Source organism: Hetaerina americana, unplaced genomic scaffold (assembly GCF_022747635.1).
Source record: "Hetaerina americana unplaced genomic scaffold, ioHetAmer1.1.p SCAF_2, whole genome shotgun sequence".
Taxonomy (NCBI): Eukaryota; Metazoa; Arthropoda; class Insecta; order Odonata; family Calopterygidae; genus Hetaerina; species Hetaerina americana.
In genome coordinates, this window is record NW_027286763.1 from 24,866,952 (window position 1) to 24,881,554 (window position 14,603).

At 39.5% G+C, this 14,603-nt stretch overlaps 1 protein-coding gene across 1 annotated transcript in view; it reads right to left on the reverse strand.

The window, feature by feature from the left end:
- Positions 1-322: 322 nt before the first annotated feature.
- LOC139687618 (H2.0-like homeobox protein) overlaps positions 323-14,603 on the reverse strand; it is a 108,985-nt gene continuing 94,704 nt past the window's right edge. Inside the window, exons 4-5 of the mRNA XM_071584849.1 lie at positions 7,333-7,631; positions 323-619 (exon numbers count right to left, since the gene is read on the reverse strand). Coding sequence (XP_071440950.1) covers positions 323-619; positions 7,333-7,631 — 596 coding nt within the window. The remainder of the gene's footprint in view (positions 620-7,332; positions 7,632-14,603) is intronic.

The following is a 14,603-nucleotide window of genomic DNA, read 5'->3' on the forward strand; positions in this document are numbered from 1 at the left end:
CACGGTATGTAATCAAGTCAATAGCAAAAAAAATCAAAACACCCACCATTAAGTACACATTTTCTCAAGTTTGTTCCAAAATTCCGAATGAACGCTTTAACATATCATACATGATCACAGTGGGTATGTGTTCAATTCACACCTTGGGATTCAACACAGCACAATCATTTAGCAGAGATCTCTTTCCCTCAGTGCCTTCCATTAAATATCCAGCCGTTGTGAGAGAGCATGCTCCCTCATTCCCAAAGGCTGTCTTTTAGTGGGCCCCCCTCTTCCCCACCATCATTACCCTCCCCCAGTCATGTCTGCACCACCCCCCAGTTCAGCTGTCCACCTGGATCTCCTCCTCCTCCAGGCCCTTCTGAGTCGAGTCTGGTCTGTCTGTTGACCTGGACTCCTGCCCCTCCCACTCTGGAGGGCCGAACCCTGTGTCTGTTACAGTGGATGGTGAGTGGTCACCCTGCTCACTGTCCTGGTGGCTGCTGAGCATGTGGAGGGGGGAGGGTGGCAGTGGGGGCACCAGGGAAGGTTCCGTCGTCACCACCACCACCTGCTGCTGCTGCTTCCCCTCTTTGCTGTGGCGCCACTTCATTCTTCTGTTCTGGAACCACACCTTCACCTGGAAGCAAGCAAGGCAGCAATACAACATCATTCTGCCACTCCGTCAATGGGGGACGGTAGTATGTAGTAGGGGTATTGTTGCCTCCTTTGAAGTTATAACTTGCACCTATAGTTTTTCTCAGGGATGGTTGTCTAGGATTCAGGCCTTTGTTGATTCCATTTCACATTTTACTATATAACTTATGTTCACAGTACTATGAAATAGAATTTTTTACGCTAGGAACTGATTAAGATGCATCAGTATATATCTAATTCTCAAGCTTATGGTACTGATGGCAAACTTACACATCAAATATTGAGCAACATTGCTCTCATAATAATGTAAGCTATTATTTCATCTACAGATGGTCAAGACTTTTCTCATCATGATACTAGTGACTACATTTCCTGAACTAGCTCACAGATACAAGTACAAAATTACCAGTACCAGAATATAATAACCCAAACACTCTACTCTAAGTTTTGCCCCAGGTTTCAAATACTGAATTTTACTTCGTTCTCATCCTTCTGAATTCCATGTTAAAACTCATAAAATGAGTACATGGTATACAGGTTGCAAAGCTTACCTTTATTAATAAGCCCGACCGATTTATTAAAATGAAACAATTTTTACACTTTAAAATTGTTGTATTGTAATGATGTGCATTTGCCCATGACTCCATCTAAAGTTACTGTAATGGTATCTCCCACAGTTTCTTGGAAGGAATTAATTACATCAAAAAATGTTCACCCAAAGGTTTAATTTTTTCCATTCATGAGTTAAAGTTATATTAAATGTAATTTGATCCTGACAGTGTGCTCTCTTTCGCATTATAGGTCACGATTAATACATTTTACATATATTTTTCTTGATCATCCAGAAACTTTAATTAAAATACTCATTTTATAGAGACAAAAAAAATTATTGATGCATAAAATAAGATTATAATGGCATGTTAAATGGATTTGGCCCATTTGTTTCTTTGAAAATAAAAATTAAAAAATATTTTTGAAACACTAAGTTTCATTGAGTAAAAAAATGTCAATAAACTGACAATTGAACCTTATCTTACATCAATTACTTTCTATGTTGAATCCAATTATTATTATTATGTGTAGTATCAGTAAATGTGGTTCTGATCTGCTGCACCAACTGAAAATTACAGCATTTCTGAGCCTCACTTAATGTGACACCCTCCACAATACAATAAATCCTCCTTATTTCTGTATCTTATTGCCTCCCTTATTTCCATCCAACATATCGATTCATTTCCTTCCTCTATTATCTGCTAAACATTCTCCATTCTATGAAAATCAATAACATTCCCTTTACAACCAAAACGCTCTCAGGTAACTGTGTGCATTGACAATGTTGTCCACAAATAAAAATATATTTATTTCTGTAAATTTGTCCCTTTTTCAAGTTTCTTGATTAGTCTTACAGTCAAATGATATAGGTGAAAGAGTTAGACAATAGGAAACAATTTTTTAAATAATTAACAGTCTTGCATTTTGTGCATAGATTTAAGTTCCATTTAGCTGGACAATAAACACTTAAAATAACAAAAGCATCCTGAAAACTAGCCTAAAGTCAAACCTTTTCATTTAGGTCTAATATTTGTCATTCCATGCCAGATAAAATAAAATTTTTTAAAGATATGTTAAAATAAAAATTATTCAAAAATAAAGTAAAGATATGATGGGAAAAACATTAGTAATTGTAGCCCTGCATTGCCTGATTAATTGAGATATACCATTAAAAATAATAATAAGAGAAAGGAAATTCAAAAAGAGTGCAACTCCTAGTCTTTGATGAAAGAACCTTAAATTTTATCAGGGAGAGTAAGTCAGCAGGTTTAATTTTATTAACCATTCTAAGTAAATGACACAAGAAGAACAGTACAAGATACTTCATACATGCCGAAAGAGTAGGAAGATTCAGACAGTGACTCAATTCTTCCAGATTCTTATCAGCTATTCCTAATTTAAATTTATAATTATGTACGCTATAAATTAGATTTAAATGTTATCCCCTTAATGGATTTTTTGAAATGAGGGTTTCATGTAAAGGAAGTATGTTCCAGAAAGACCAAACCAATGATAAATACAGCCAAATATATCCTTAAAATCTTTGCAAATCTAACATGCAAACCCAACATTTTGAGAAATTGATTACAATGTACCAAATGTGAGTATTAAGGCATAGTTTACTGTCAAAAATAAACCCTAAATTTGAAATGAATTCAGCTCTTTCAATGGTAAGAGTTCAATTTGAATGATAATTATTTGAGATGGGAGCCTTATTTTTTAAATAAGTGACTACAATACATTTTTCACATTGAACTGCATGAACATGCAATTTGAATCATGCCCTTCAGAGCACCAATAAAGTGGTGAAACTCATCAAAGCCATTGTACCAATCAATTCGACAAACATTTTTAAATCATCGGAATATAGGAGATATTTAATTAACTGGAGAACAGAGCTAACATCATCCATACAGAGCATCCTCGTCAGAAAAAGTATTGGGTAAAGATTTAATCCTTTAGGAACACCAGATGTTGCAACAAAGACATGATTTTGAGTTATTCATTCATTCAATTATCCTATTAAAGGCCTTGGTTAAGTCACAATAGTTGTTACCAACCTCTTTCTTTTTTGTACACTCCCTGTTTATATATGTATTTGTGGCAATGGTCAGTATTGCTGGACCAATTTATTCACACACCTATAACTATATTTAATTCATTATATAGGCCTATTAATATAATCAGGCTGTTTCTTTCTTTGTGATGATGTCATTTGCGAGCGCGCGATTTTACAGATGCTTTGTACAAAGGCAATTTTATTGTGAAACACTCTGAATATATCTTTCCTGCTTCTTTTGGATGTATCCCGATTGTACCCCTTCATCCAGTCCCCCCCATACCCTGCTATTTTCCTTTCAGCCCACTTAACCTTTTTCATCCTTCTCCACACACACATTTTAAAAGCCTCCAATCTACACCTGGCAGTTTGCTCTAATAACCATTTTTCCCTCATATAAAACAAAACCAGAAATTTGAAAGAAATATATTGTAACTAAAAATTAAGAGACTTAATTTTTGAAGTTGCTTAATGTGTAATCACCCCTGCCACACACACTAGTAATAGTGGACAGTAAGCAGATAAAAGCTGAGGGTGTCCAGCATCATCATCCAGAACTGAGACCAGGCCCTCCAGTCAGTAGCTGAGAGGCCTATTCATGGGACTACTGTACCTTGGAATTTAGAAATTATTTCAATAGTAATTATTGCATATGAGTCGAAACTGTTCAGGCAATTCTAATCTTTAATCTTTTTCAAGAATCTCCTTTTAAGTTGCATTAATATGGTCTAAAGTTTAGCTTAAAAGGAACTTCTTTGACGAAAGGTATCTTAAGATCATTAATAATGAAACAATTATGCTTTACAGAATAGGTGACAGAAATAAACATTACCAAGTCAAGTGAAAAACCACCTATGAATGGGCTACAACTGTGACGTGTGGAAGGGGATGTAGGTATTCATGACCCCTGGAGTGCTAAGCTATAGTTTAGCAACCATACTGCATGTACCTGTAGTTACCATGGTCTACATAATTTGAATCATTAAGAAATCTATATTGTAACCAAAAGTCAAGACAAACTTAACTGTTCAGCTTTGTGTGGTAGATGGAAGTTGACACAGGAAGTAAGAGAGGATTGTCCACTATCACCCATAATTTTCAAGTTATATGTAGAGGACTTGGTGAAAATGGAATGGGAAGAACTTGAGATAGGAATAAAAATTGGTGGGGAATTGTTAAAATGAGTTAGGTATACAGATTAGCTTTAGTTAGTCAGCCAGCCAAGAGCTTACAGTTATTGCTGATGGCATTATAAAGAAGTATTATAGGAATGAAATGAGAGTCAATATAAACAAAACAAAGATTACCAGTCGCAGCACCTCCTGCAGTTTCTTTGAATTTGTCAAAGGTAATACAGCATAGTTTTTAAAGTTGGCTTTAACCTCGTGGACTGTGATGCATCATGCACAACTGAGAATGCCTGTTATATGGCAGGTATGGTACAATTTCATCACAACATTTTGCTCCTATAAATCGCTCAAAAGTTTTGAATATAAGAGGACACCTTGGTAGCTTAACTGGCTAAAGCACTCGGCTGGAAATTATGGGATGAGGGTTTAAATCCCTGTCAAGGCAAATGATTTTTACACTCAGGTTTTTGAGACAGAGAAAAGCTAAGGTAAATATTAAAATAGGTGGAAAAAACTAGAGCAGTTGGAACAGACATGTGTTCTTGGGTCTTGGACCAAATTGGTCAAATAAGAAGGTAATAAGAAGACTTGTACAAAGCAAAGAAGTTTTCATAAGGAGTTAGATATTAATGACAAGGATGTTGAGTAAGTACTTTAAGAAAAGACTAATGAAAAAATCAGGATGAATCATGATTATGTGCAGAAAACTTGGCTGTTGAAGCAAGGTTAGGCATAGATTAGAGGCTTTTGAGGTGTAGGTGTGTAGAATGATGGAAGAGGTTAAATTGAAAGACATGAAATTGAACAAAGAAATAATAGACTTGGTGGGGGAGGAAAGAGAAAGAGAGTTGTTTGGATATATCCAAAGAAGACAGGGAAAATGGATGGAAAGGAGTAAGGAAAAGTTTTTTGGGCTAATTTGTAACATTTCTGAAGGATGAATTTGGCTGGAAGACTTAGTCAGATCAGCGTCCGTTCCTATTCCAAAAAAGGGAAAGGCAGCAATATGTGAGGACTACTGAACAATAAGTTGGACTTCCCATACAGTAATTCTCAGGAGCATCAATAAGAGGATGGGAGCAGAGCAAATGATTACTTAGGAGATGATCAGTTTAGGTTCAGTAAGGGGAGAGGCATGCAAGTGCCATTTTTGTTAGCTTTTCCACATATTCCCTGTTTATGTTTTACCCAGGAGAGGTCATGAGTGAGGGTAATGCCTAAGTACTTAATCAAGCCTACTCTCTCTATTTTGGTGTTCTTGATGCAATAGATATTTGGGAGGGAATTGCTCTTTTTCCAAAAATTCATCACTATGCAATTTTTTAAGTTTAATTGTAATTGTTTAGTGTTACGCCTGAATTGTAAGTCATCTGCTCAAGCTGCTTAATCCTCAAGATTATGGATATTTCTCTAAACCACTGCATCGCCAGCAAATAAATGTATTTTGCCATTTCCTACGGAGTTAATGTAATCAACATAAAGAAGAAATAAAAGAAGTCTAATAACACTTGCCTGGGGGTCACCAGGAGTGACTTGTGCTACATTAGAGCAAACACCATTTATGACTACTCTTTTTACTTGACCATTAAAAATTCATTAGTCCAGCTCAGTAAATTTTAACCTATGCCATAGCTTTGTGAGTAGTTTACTATGAAGTACTCTGTCTTAAGCTATTTAAAAGCTAGAAGAACTATGGGAACACTGCTCTCTCAGAAAACTAAGATATCACGAACAAAAAGCGCAATTAGTATCACGGTACTTGCTGCTTTGGAAATGGTGCTGGATTTTTATCAATAACTCTTGACCGTTGACATGCCTCACTATCAAATTAGCAATTATATGTTCCATGACCTTGTATGTAATGGATGTGAGGAAAAAAGGTCTGTAGTTAATCTGTTTCCTTCTTGTCTCTGTTTTTAAATGTAGATGCTAAACAACCATTTTCCAATCACTGGAAACCAAATAATCCATAAGCAATTTCTTAAATATGGTCTCTAGGAAAGGCACAAATTCTAATGGTAGCTCCTTCAGTACATGAGTGGGCCTGGAGTATTTATTAGGCTAAATATCATCAGCAAATGTTTAATTTCATCACATAAGATTTAAATATTGGGTCAAAGACTGCTTTTCCACAGAAAAGAATTTATTGTGTCAACTATTTTTGCTACACTGTGGCATCATCTGGTTTGTATTGTTTGATTCTTTCTTTGTGCGTTACAAATGGACTTCCACAAAGTATCTACCTCAACCATCTCTCAAATAAATATTTGGTATCTTTTGATGGAAATGATTTGGTAAGTTATCGGGGACATTCGGTGATACATAGGTATACGTGTAGATGCTTTGAAAAAAGAAATTTAATTAGTTGGCCTTTTCCAAACTGCTGGTTTGGTTAATTTAAATTTTGATATGGAAGGTAGTTCTATAGGGATAGCAAACATAATTATAGAGGCAGGGGATGAGCATCGACTGAAGCAGTTCGAGGTGTAAGGGTGGATTAGAATGAAAAAAATAAAATTAAAAACTGACAGCAAAACCAACAAAGAAGTGTCTGATATGGTAGGGGCAGGGATGTGTCATTGGGAGAAGGGATGAGATTGTATTGGTGGACTGAAATATTGAAACCTGTGGTATGTGGATGGAAGGATGCTGAGTGAGCTAAGAGGGCAGAAGGAAGAACAGACTGGTTGGTTGGAATAAGTCAGGAAGTATGCCCGGCTTTGAAGAATGGTTTGTTGCACTTTATGTCGTCACGTTGTTGACAGAGCTGGCAGAGTGGTAGTGGTTTGTCTTAAGGGCTTACCGCAGATCTAGATTGACTAAGACTACAGTTGTTATAAAAAGGAAAATTTGAGCACACATTCATGTATGTTGTAAAAGCGTTCATTCGCTATTCTGGTGGTAGTACTAGGTTACAGCTGGCACAACCCCCCTCCCATTCGCCGCCCACTGTACCTGGGCATCTGTGAGGCCCAGCGTTGCGGCCAGCTGCCTCCTGTCCGGCTTCGTGATGTATTTCTGCAGCTGAAACCTCTTCTCCAAGCCCTTCCTCTGCAGGTTTGAGAACACAGCGCGCGACCACGATCGCTTCCGTTTGCCACCGCCGCCAGCGCCACCGCCGCTTCCCCCTCCCGATGACACAGGGATGATGCAGGTGGCGCCGCCTCCGATGGGCGCCGCGGCCTCCTCCACGTGGTGATGACCTCTGCCAGCCCCCAGCACCAGGCCTCCGCCGCCTCCCCCCTGCGGATACACTGAGGGAAAGGTCAAGGGTGACTCTCCGAGTGTCAAAATGGACGTCAGCAACAATTGAAGGCCCAAGATAATTCTCGCTTTGAAAAAAATAAATATGTGCAACGTAAAAGCTTCATTTAACACAAACTGCATTTTCTTAACATTAGAATTATAGACCTAGCAATTTAGACTGATTTGTGTCTCTCCATCCTGCCGTTATGTCGTTTTTTATAGTTTGAAACGTGGGGCAACTTTCCTGTCGTGACTTATAGTTATATAAGAATTATATGTGCGTGGTTATATATATGTCTATACACACAGATGATTAAATATACATACATATATATCTGGTAAGAAAGTCTCACGGATGCGAATAATAATTTAAACAAAGGAACGAGATATCGCTAGCCAAAAAAACACAGAGAATCACATACAAATGACACTCATACTTTTCCAGATTTTCGGTATACAAACCACTTCCTTCTAAGGAAAGAAGGAACTGAGGAGAAGGTGAAGAATCTTCTTCTCAGCTCAAACTTTCTTATTGTGACTTTTACGAGTGTCTATTTATATTTTTGAGGTAAATTGTACCAAGTGTTATATTGTTCTCGTGAGTGCTTCCTGATCATCGATTACACAAACCCATATATATAGTATGTGTGTGTGAATATATAATAATAATACTTTATTCATTTTAAAAATGGTACAACCATATTAAATATATATATATATATATATATATATATATATATATATAATTGGCTGACACAACATAACACAAATAGAAAAGAATAGACACATATAAAAGAACACTTACACGGTAAATTGTTCGAGCTTTCGGCCCTCTCAGGGGCCTTCTTCAAGAGAGACTGAAAATATGCTATGGAACAGGAGAGGGGAAAGAGTTATGGGCGTGGAGGGGAGGTGTGGAGGGGAGGTGTGGAGGGAATGCTGGGAGGGAAATTAAATATGGCGGTTAAGGGTGGGAATTTTAAAGGAACGGAAGGATAGTATGTAGGCGGATTCACGAGTTCTCACCTCTATGTTGGTAGCTGAATCAGGTAGGGATTCTAGGATGCTGAGGGAAAAACACTGGTCGAATGAAAGGTTGTGGGAATTGGCGTGTGAAGGGATAGGAAGAGAAGAGAGTGAGGCAGAATTACAGGAGTACCGGTGATTATTCATTCGGATGGATAAGGGCGTAATGCATTCACCTATGTAGAAGGAAGTGCAATGCTTGCATGATAAAAGATAAATAATATTTTTTGAGAGGCAATTAGCGTGGGAACGAGGTGGGGGGGCTATGAGGGGATGTAGGGAGAGGGGAGTAGGCATAATAAGAGGACAGGTTTTACATCGGGGGCGGTTGCAAGTTGGGGAAATATTGGGAAATTTGTCACGGGGGGGCGCCAAAGGGTTGGTGGACCTCAGAAGGTTTTTGAGATTGGCGGGTCGTCTATATGCGATAGATGGGCATTGGGGTAGTAAGGATGAGGTCGCGTCATTGTCATGTAAAATTGGAAACAGTTCTTTAAGGAAGGTTTTCAGTCTGTGTGATCCGGGGTAATAGGTGGTGCAAAGGTTGAGTCCTGCGTCAGATGTGGGTTTGTTATTGTGTGGTGTGTGTGGTCGGGTGGAACGGTGGATTTTATTTCGTAGCAACTTTTCTGGGTAACCGCGTTTGAGGAGTGCAAGGTGTAGATTGGCAAGGTATTTGTTGAGAGTGGCTGTGGTGTTGCAAATTCGGTGTCCGCGGATGGAGAGAGAGTTAGGAATCGAGCGTTTTGTGTGTTGAGGATGACAGCTAGTGTGGTGTAGGTATTGCTGATGGTTAGTGGCTTTGATGTGTACTGAAGTGGCTTTGATGTGTCGGAAGATCATGGTTATTTTTCGCAGTGTCGAAGAACATTTGTTTTGTGATCTAATTAGAATATATATATATTTTCGTGTTTGAATGTATATATATATATATATATATATATATATATATATATATTCTAATTAGATCACAAAACAAATGTTCTTCGACACTGCGAAAAATAACCATGATCTTCCGATTTCTTCTTAATTGAAAGCGAGACACAAATCAGCTGGGCACTCATCTCCTCAGTTCGCTGTTCATATTTCTTCATTTATTGGTACCTTTTAATCCTTTTCACGCGCCAGGGAAGATCACCTTAGCATAGTGATTAATCCAGTGCGCAATACTAACACTGAATTGTAATGATTTGTTTGGGACTATATCGGTGTGGCATGGGACCCATACATTCTGTTCCGCCCTAAGAAATCAGATCGATGCTGGGATTCACTCCTGAGTTCGAATCTAAGATCGAGGGCAAATCGGGAATTCAGATTCGAGGAATTGAAAATTTCGGAAAGCGACACAGACTCGGCTGCTTGGTTTCCTGCAGTGTCGTCTCACGGCGCGGAACAGCGGACCCCAACTGACGTGCTTGAGACCGCTCTCTCGATAAATGACCCCAGGACGCGGTACGTCAGATGCTAGCAGCAAGGAACTGCTACGGTTGGGTACTCATATGTAATCGCTCAGGGCAGCCAGGCTAGGCCAGACTAGGGGAGCTGCGATTTCTGAGCCCCCCTCACGGATCCATCGCACCGCAGAAGTGGAGTCATCACTCAGGGGGGCGTGTCGAGTCTCCGCCCGAAGATCGCATGTATAGTATTAGCATAATGAGCGGCCAGAGGCGAGGCGCCGGGAGACACCCGGGACCTCGTCACATTGAGATCGTTGAAATCTGTGGAACGGCCTTCAAGACGACGACGCATCAATTTCAATGACGGCAGTCCGGCCACACTCGATTCGTTCGCGATGGAAATAAGCACTCGGTTCAATCAAACAGCCCGAATCCCTCAACCTCAACTGACGACACACATTCGATGATTAAGCGCATTGCTCCGGAGTGACTAAGTGACGAACTCAACTCCGAGGAGTAATATCAAAAGAGAAGCGATACTTCAGAAAATTTACATAATTTGAAAAATTGCATCCATGATGCTAATCAAGGAGAATCGTTTATTTATGACATTGTTTTCACGGTTGATCAGAATTTTTCCTTAAAAGATAAGAGACAAATTACCCTTATGGGAGGAACGTGCTCTTTCAATAATATACTCTACGAAGCAATCTAATAAGCTTTTATTAATCAGTAATGTCAGATAAGAACTGGATTGGCCACTTAGCGGGGGGAAACTGTATGGAAGAGAGAAAAAAAGAAGAAGGAAGGATAGCTCAAAGAATGGAGAAGAGTTAGGAGGAAGGATCGGACAGAGGTATTGAAAGAAAGTGTCCGTCCTGTATGTGTGTTCCTATCCCTTTTCCTTATATCTATATCCATGATCTAAGAATGAATATATATAATATACATATATACACACACACACACACACACACATATATATATATACATAAACCCAATTTTTTTTGGGTTTATATATATATATATATATATATATATATATATATATATATATATATATATATATATATAAACCCAAAAAAATGGCGAACACATATTCATACACATGGATATGTGTTCGCCACATATAGGGTTCGTCCGGAAAATAAGTGTACTGAGCTCAGGAAAAAAAATGTATTACACTTTTACATATCTTAAGCTAATATTCCTCAAAATAGGACCCTTGTGAGTCGATACACTTGTTCCAGCGGCGTTCCCATTCATTCCTGGAACGCTCCCGCGAAGGCATCATCGGGAACCTCTCGAAGACACGTCGTCACGGCCTCTTTGACGGCGTCCAAAGTCCCATATCGCGTTCCTTTCAAACTCCTCTTTATCTTCGGGAACAACAACGTTCTCTAAAAAATGTGGATCATTTTTGCAGTGATCCGCAAGTTGTGTCGCGATTTCCAAACGATTGAGTCTTTCATCATCACTGAGCACTTTCGGCACCAACTTTGCACAAATTTTTCGCATCTGTAATTGCTCCCTAATAATCTCTTGCACTATTGTTTTTGGCACATTACACTGCTCTGCTATCATCCGAACACTAAGACGACGATCAGAGTTCAGTACATCGCGAACTTTTCGCACATTTTCGTCGGTGAGTGTCGTTGATGGGCGTCCAGGCCGTGGTTTGTCGTCGACCTCTTCTCTGCCCTCCACGAACATCTTGTGCCACCGAAAGATCATGTTTCTGGACATGGCTGACTCCCCGTAAGCCTGGTTAATCATACCGACAGTTTCGGTAGACGATTTCCCAAGCTTTACCGCAAATTTGATGGAAAAGCGCTGCTCTAAAAACTTCGGCATCGCGTTCCGTGACGTGGGTCGAGCGTGGAGGTTCGCGTTAACAGAGCTCCTCACTACACCACAGCTCAGAGCCGACTGCCTTTTTCAGCGTCGCTTGCCAACATACCCCCCTCCAATCGCAGCCCGTCAGAGCGGTGCTGGGCGCGCCTGGAGCGGCGGGAAAAAATCAGTACACTTATTTTCCGGACGAACCCTGTATATAAGAAAAAGGGATAGGAACACACATAAAAGACAAACAGGAATGTTGGGGAAGGTGAAATCGAGCAGATCACAAGCCTAAAGAAATTTCTTGACCGGGACTTGAACCACGGGTCTTTCGACTTGGCGGGCCGATTATCTCGAGACTAATGTTCTTTGATACTATGAAAAATGACCATGATCATCTGATTTCTTCTGGATTGAGAGTGAGATACGTATCAGTTGGGCACTTTTCTCCTTAGTTCACTGCCCATCTTTCTTCATTTGGTGGTATCTTCTAATCCTTTCCATTACCCCAACCATTTTTCTTCTCTCTCTTCACTTCAATTTTTCCCTCGATTACTCCACTCATTATGCAGTCATTCCTCTCTGCGTGTGGCCAACCCAAATAGCTTTCCCCTTTTTATCATTCTCATCAAGGATCTTTCTTCCTCTTCCCTTTCTCACACTTCGTCAGTTTCTCAATCTATCGGTCCATTTGACCTATTAAATCATCCTCCACAGCCACATCACAAAACCTTCCAAAATTTTCCATCATTTCTTTATCATATGAAATAATAATAAATTTATGCCCCGTAAACAACTATGAACCTAAGAAAAACGACAATATTATAAAGAAGGAAAATATCTCATCAAGATTAATATTTGGACATTTTATTAACGCAAATATTTTATGAACCGTACTGAAATACAGTCTATTTAAAAACCTGTGAAGGAATCCACTATAGGTAATGATGAGGATCTGAAAACTCATTCCCACCGATGAGGATTGGACGCTCCTTAAGCTTTTTTCGTTTTGACGACAATGGTGGTAGCTTTCAACACTTAGCCTTTTATTTCATATCGCTGCGTGCCTGGAAAATAATTTTTTAAATCTGAAGAAAAGAACTTCCTCGAGGGTTTTTAGCCAATACTTAGCTAAGATTTGATTTATTTGAATAACGAACTTAAAAAGAGCATATTATTTTACTAGATTTTTGGTGATGCTCCGAACATGTGGGATTCAACCCAAAGAGAGATGTGAGTAATTTATAATTATCAATAAAACGGTGGATATAAATCGCAGAAAACCATATGGTAAATAATAGCATTCGATAATGTGTGAGGAGAAAGAAAATAATAATGTGGGTGAAAATAGTAAAATATTAAGTAAAACAAAAAGTGTATATTAGTTTGCTCATTAGATTTTTGCTATTATTATAGGTAATATACCGATTACGGTACGTTTTCCATGGACACAACTACCACATAATTATCTTTTCTTGCCTTACAAAACAACCCAACATCCTACTCTACAACGTGTTTCTCCTATTTTCCGTATACTTCCTCCCTCCCTTCATCCCGTCCAACATTCCTATCTTATTCCTGCCCCTTCCTCGCCTTCCTAATATCATCAACCTCTCTATCATACTCTTCAAATATCCCATTGCCAAAAAATCGCTTTGCATCATTTTTCCTGTTTCCTTAGAATTTCTTACAGCAATCTCTCGCCTCTCCCTACATACCTTGTAACTCCTCATTTGTTTTCCTTTCTGTCCACTAAATATTCTCCATCTATCTCCACACCCACATTTCAAAAGCCTCCAATCTACGCCCATCGTCTAGCTTCAATTACCATGTTTCCGCGCCGTACATAACTACGCTCCATATTTAAGTTTTGACTAGGTTTTTCTTGACATCCTTATTCAACGTCCCTGTCATCTCCTCCTTCTGAAAGCTTCTTTGCCTAACGCAATTTTTCTCCCCATGTCCTTACAACGTTGACCATTTGCTCCAAATAACTCCCGAGATACGTAAACTGTTTCACTCGTTCTTCTTTTTACCCTCGTATTTTAGCGTTTAAGGTAGCCTTTTTCTTTCTGCAAAACCGCATAAACGTTACTTTATTTACATTTATTCTCATTGGATATCCATCGCCCTGAATAGTTACCAAATATTAAAAGTGGAGGGAAAGGGTGCCGAAGAGTGGAGTGGCCAAGGTGCCGATAAAAACTGGGGAGAAGATTTATAAATACATGGGAGGTGGTTGATAGAGGTATTCAGGTAGCGATAAAAGCTGACTTGATTAATCTAGTGGTAATTCCGGTGTATATGTCGTCGAGTAGTCACAGGACAAGTTAGACTCATGTACAAGGAAGGAAAGGGTGCTTTTACCCCCCGCGGATGAAGCAAACACATGGACACACCCCTGCGCTGGATCAGCCCCCTCCTCCGCCCGCTTCTCTCCCGCCCTCACCTGACACACCCTCCAGGCCTCGCTCTCATTACGCGACCGGAACAAATGCGGCAACAGCCACGCATATCCGCACAGACCCTCCCCGACGATCGTCCTGATCCCCAAGATGGTGGCGTCCGCTATCAACAGTTTTTTCTTCGCAGCGAGGAAAATCAGGATATCTTGGTTACGGTGTCAGCATCCATGTTGACAGTACGTTGAGCAGTCCACTTTTTTATTTCCCGCAATGAGTTCGCTGCGGGGTACTGAAGAGGTGACCCCTCTTCAGC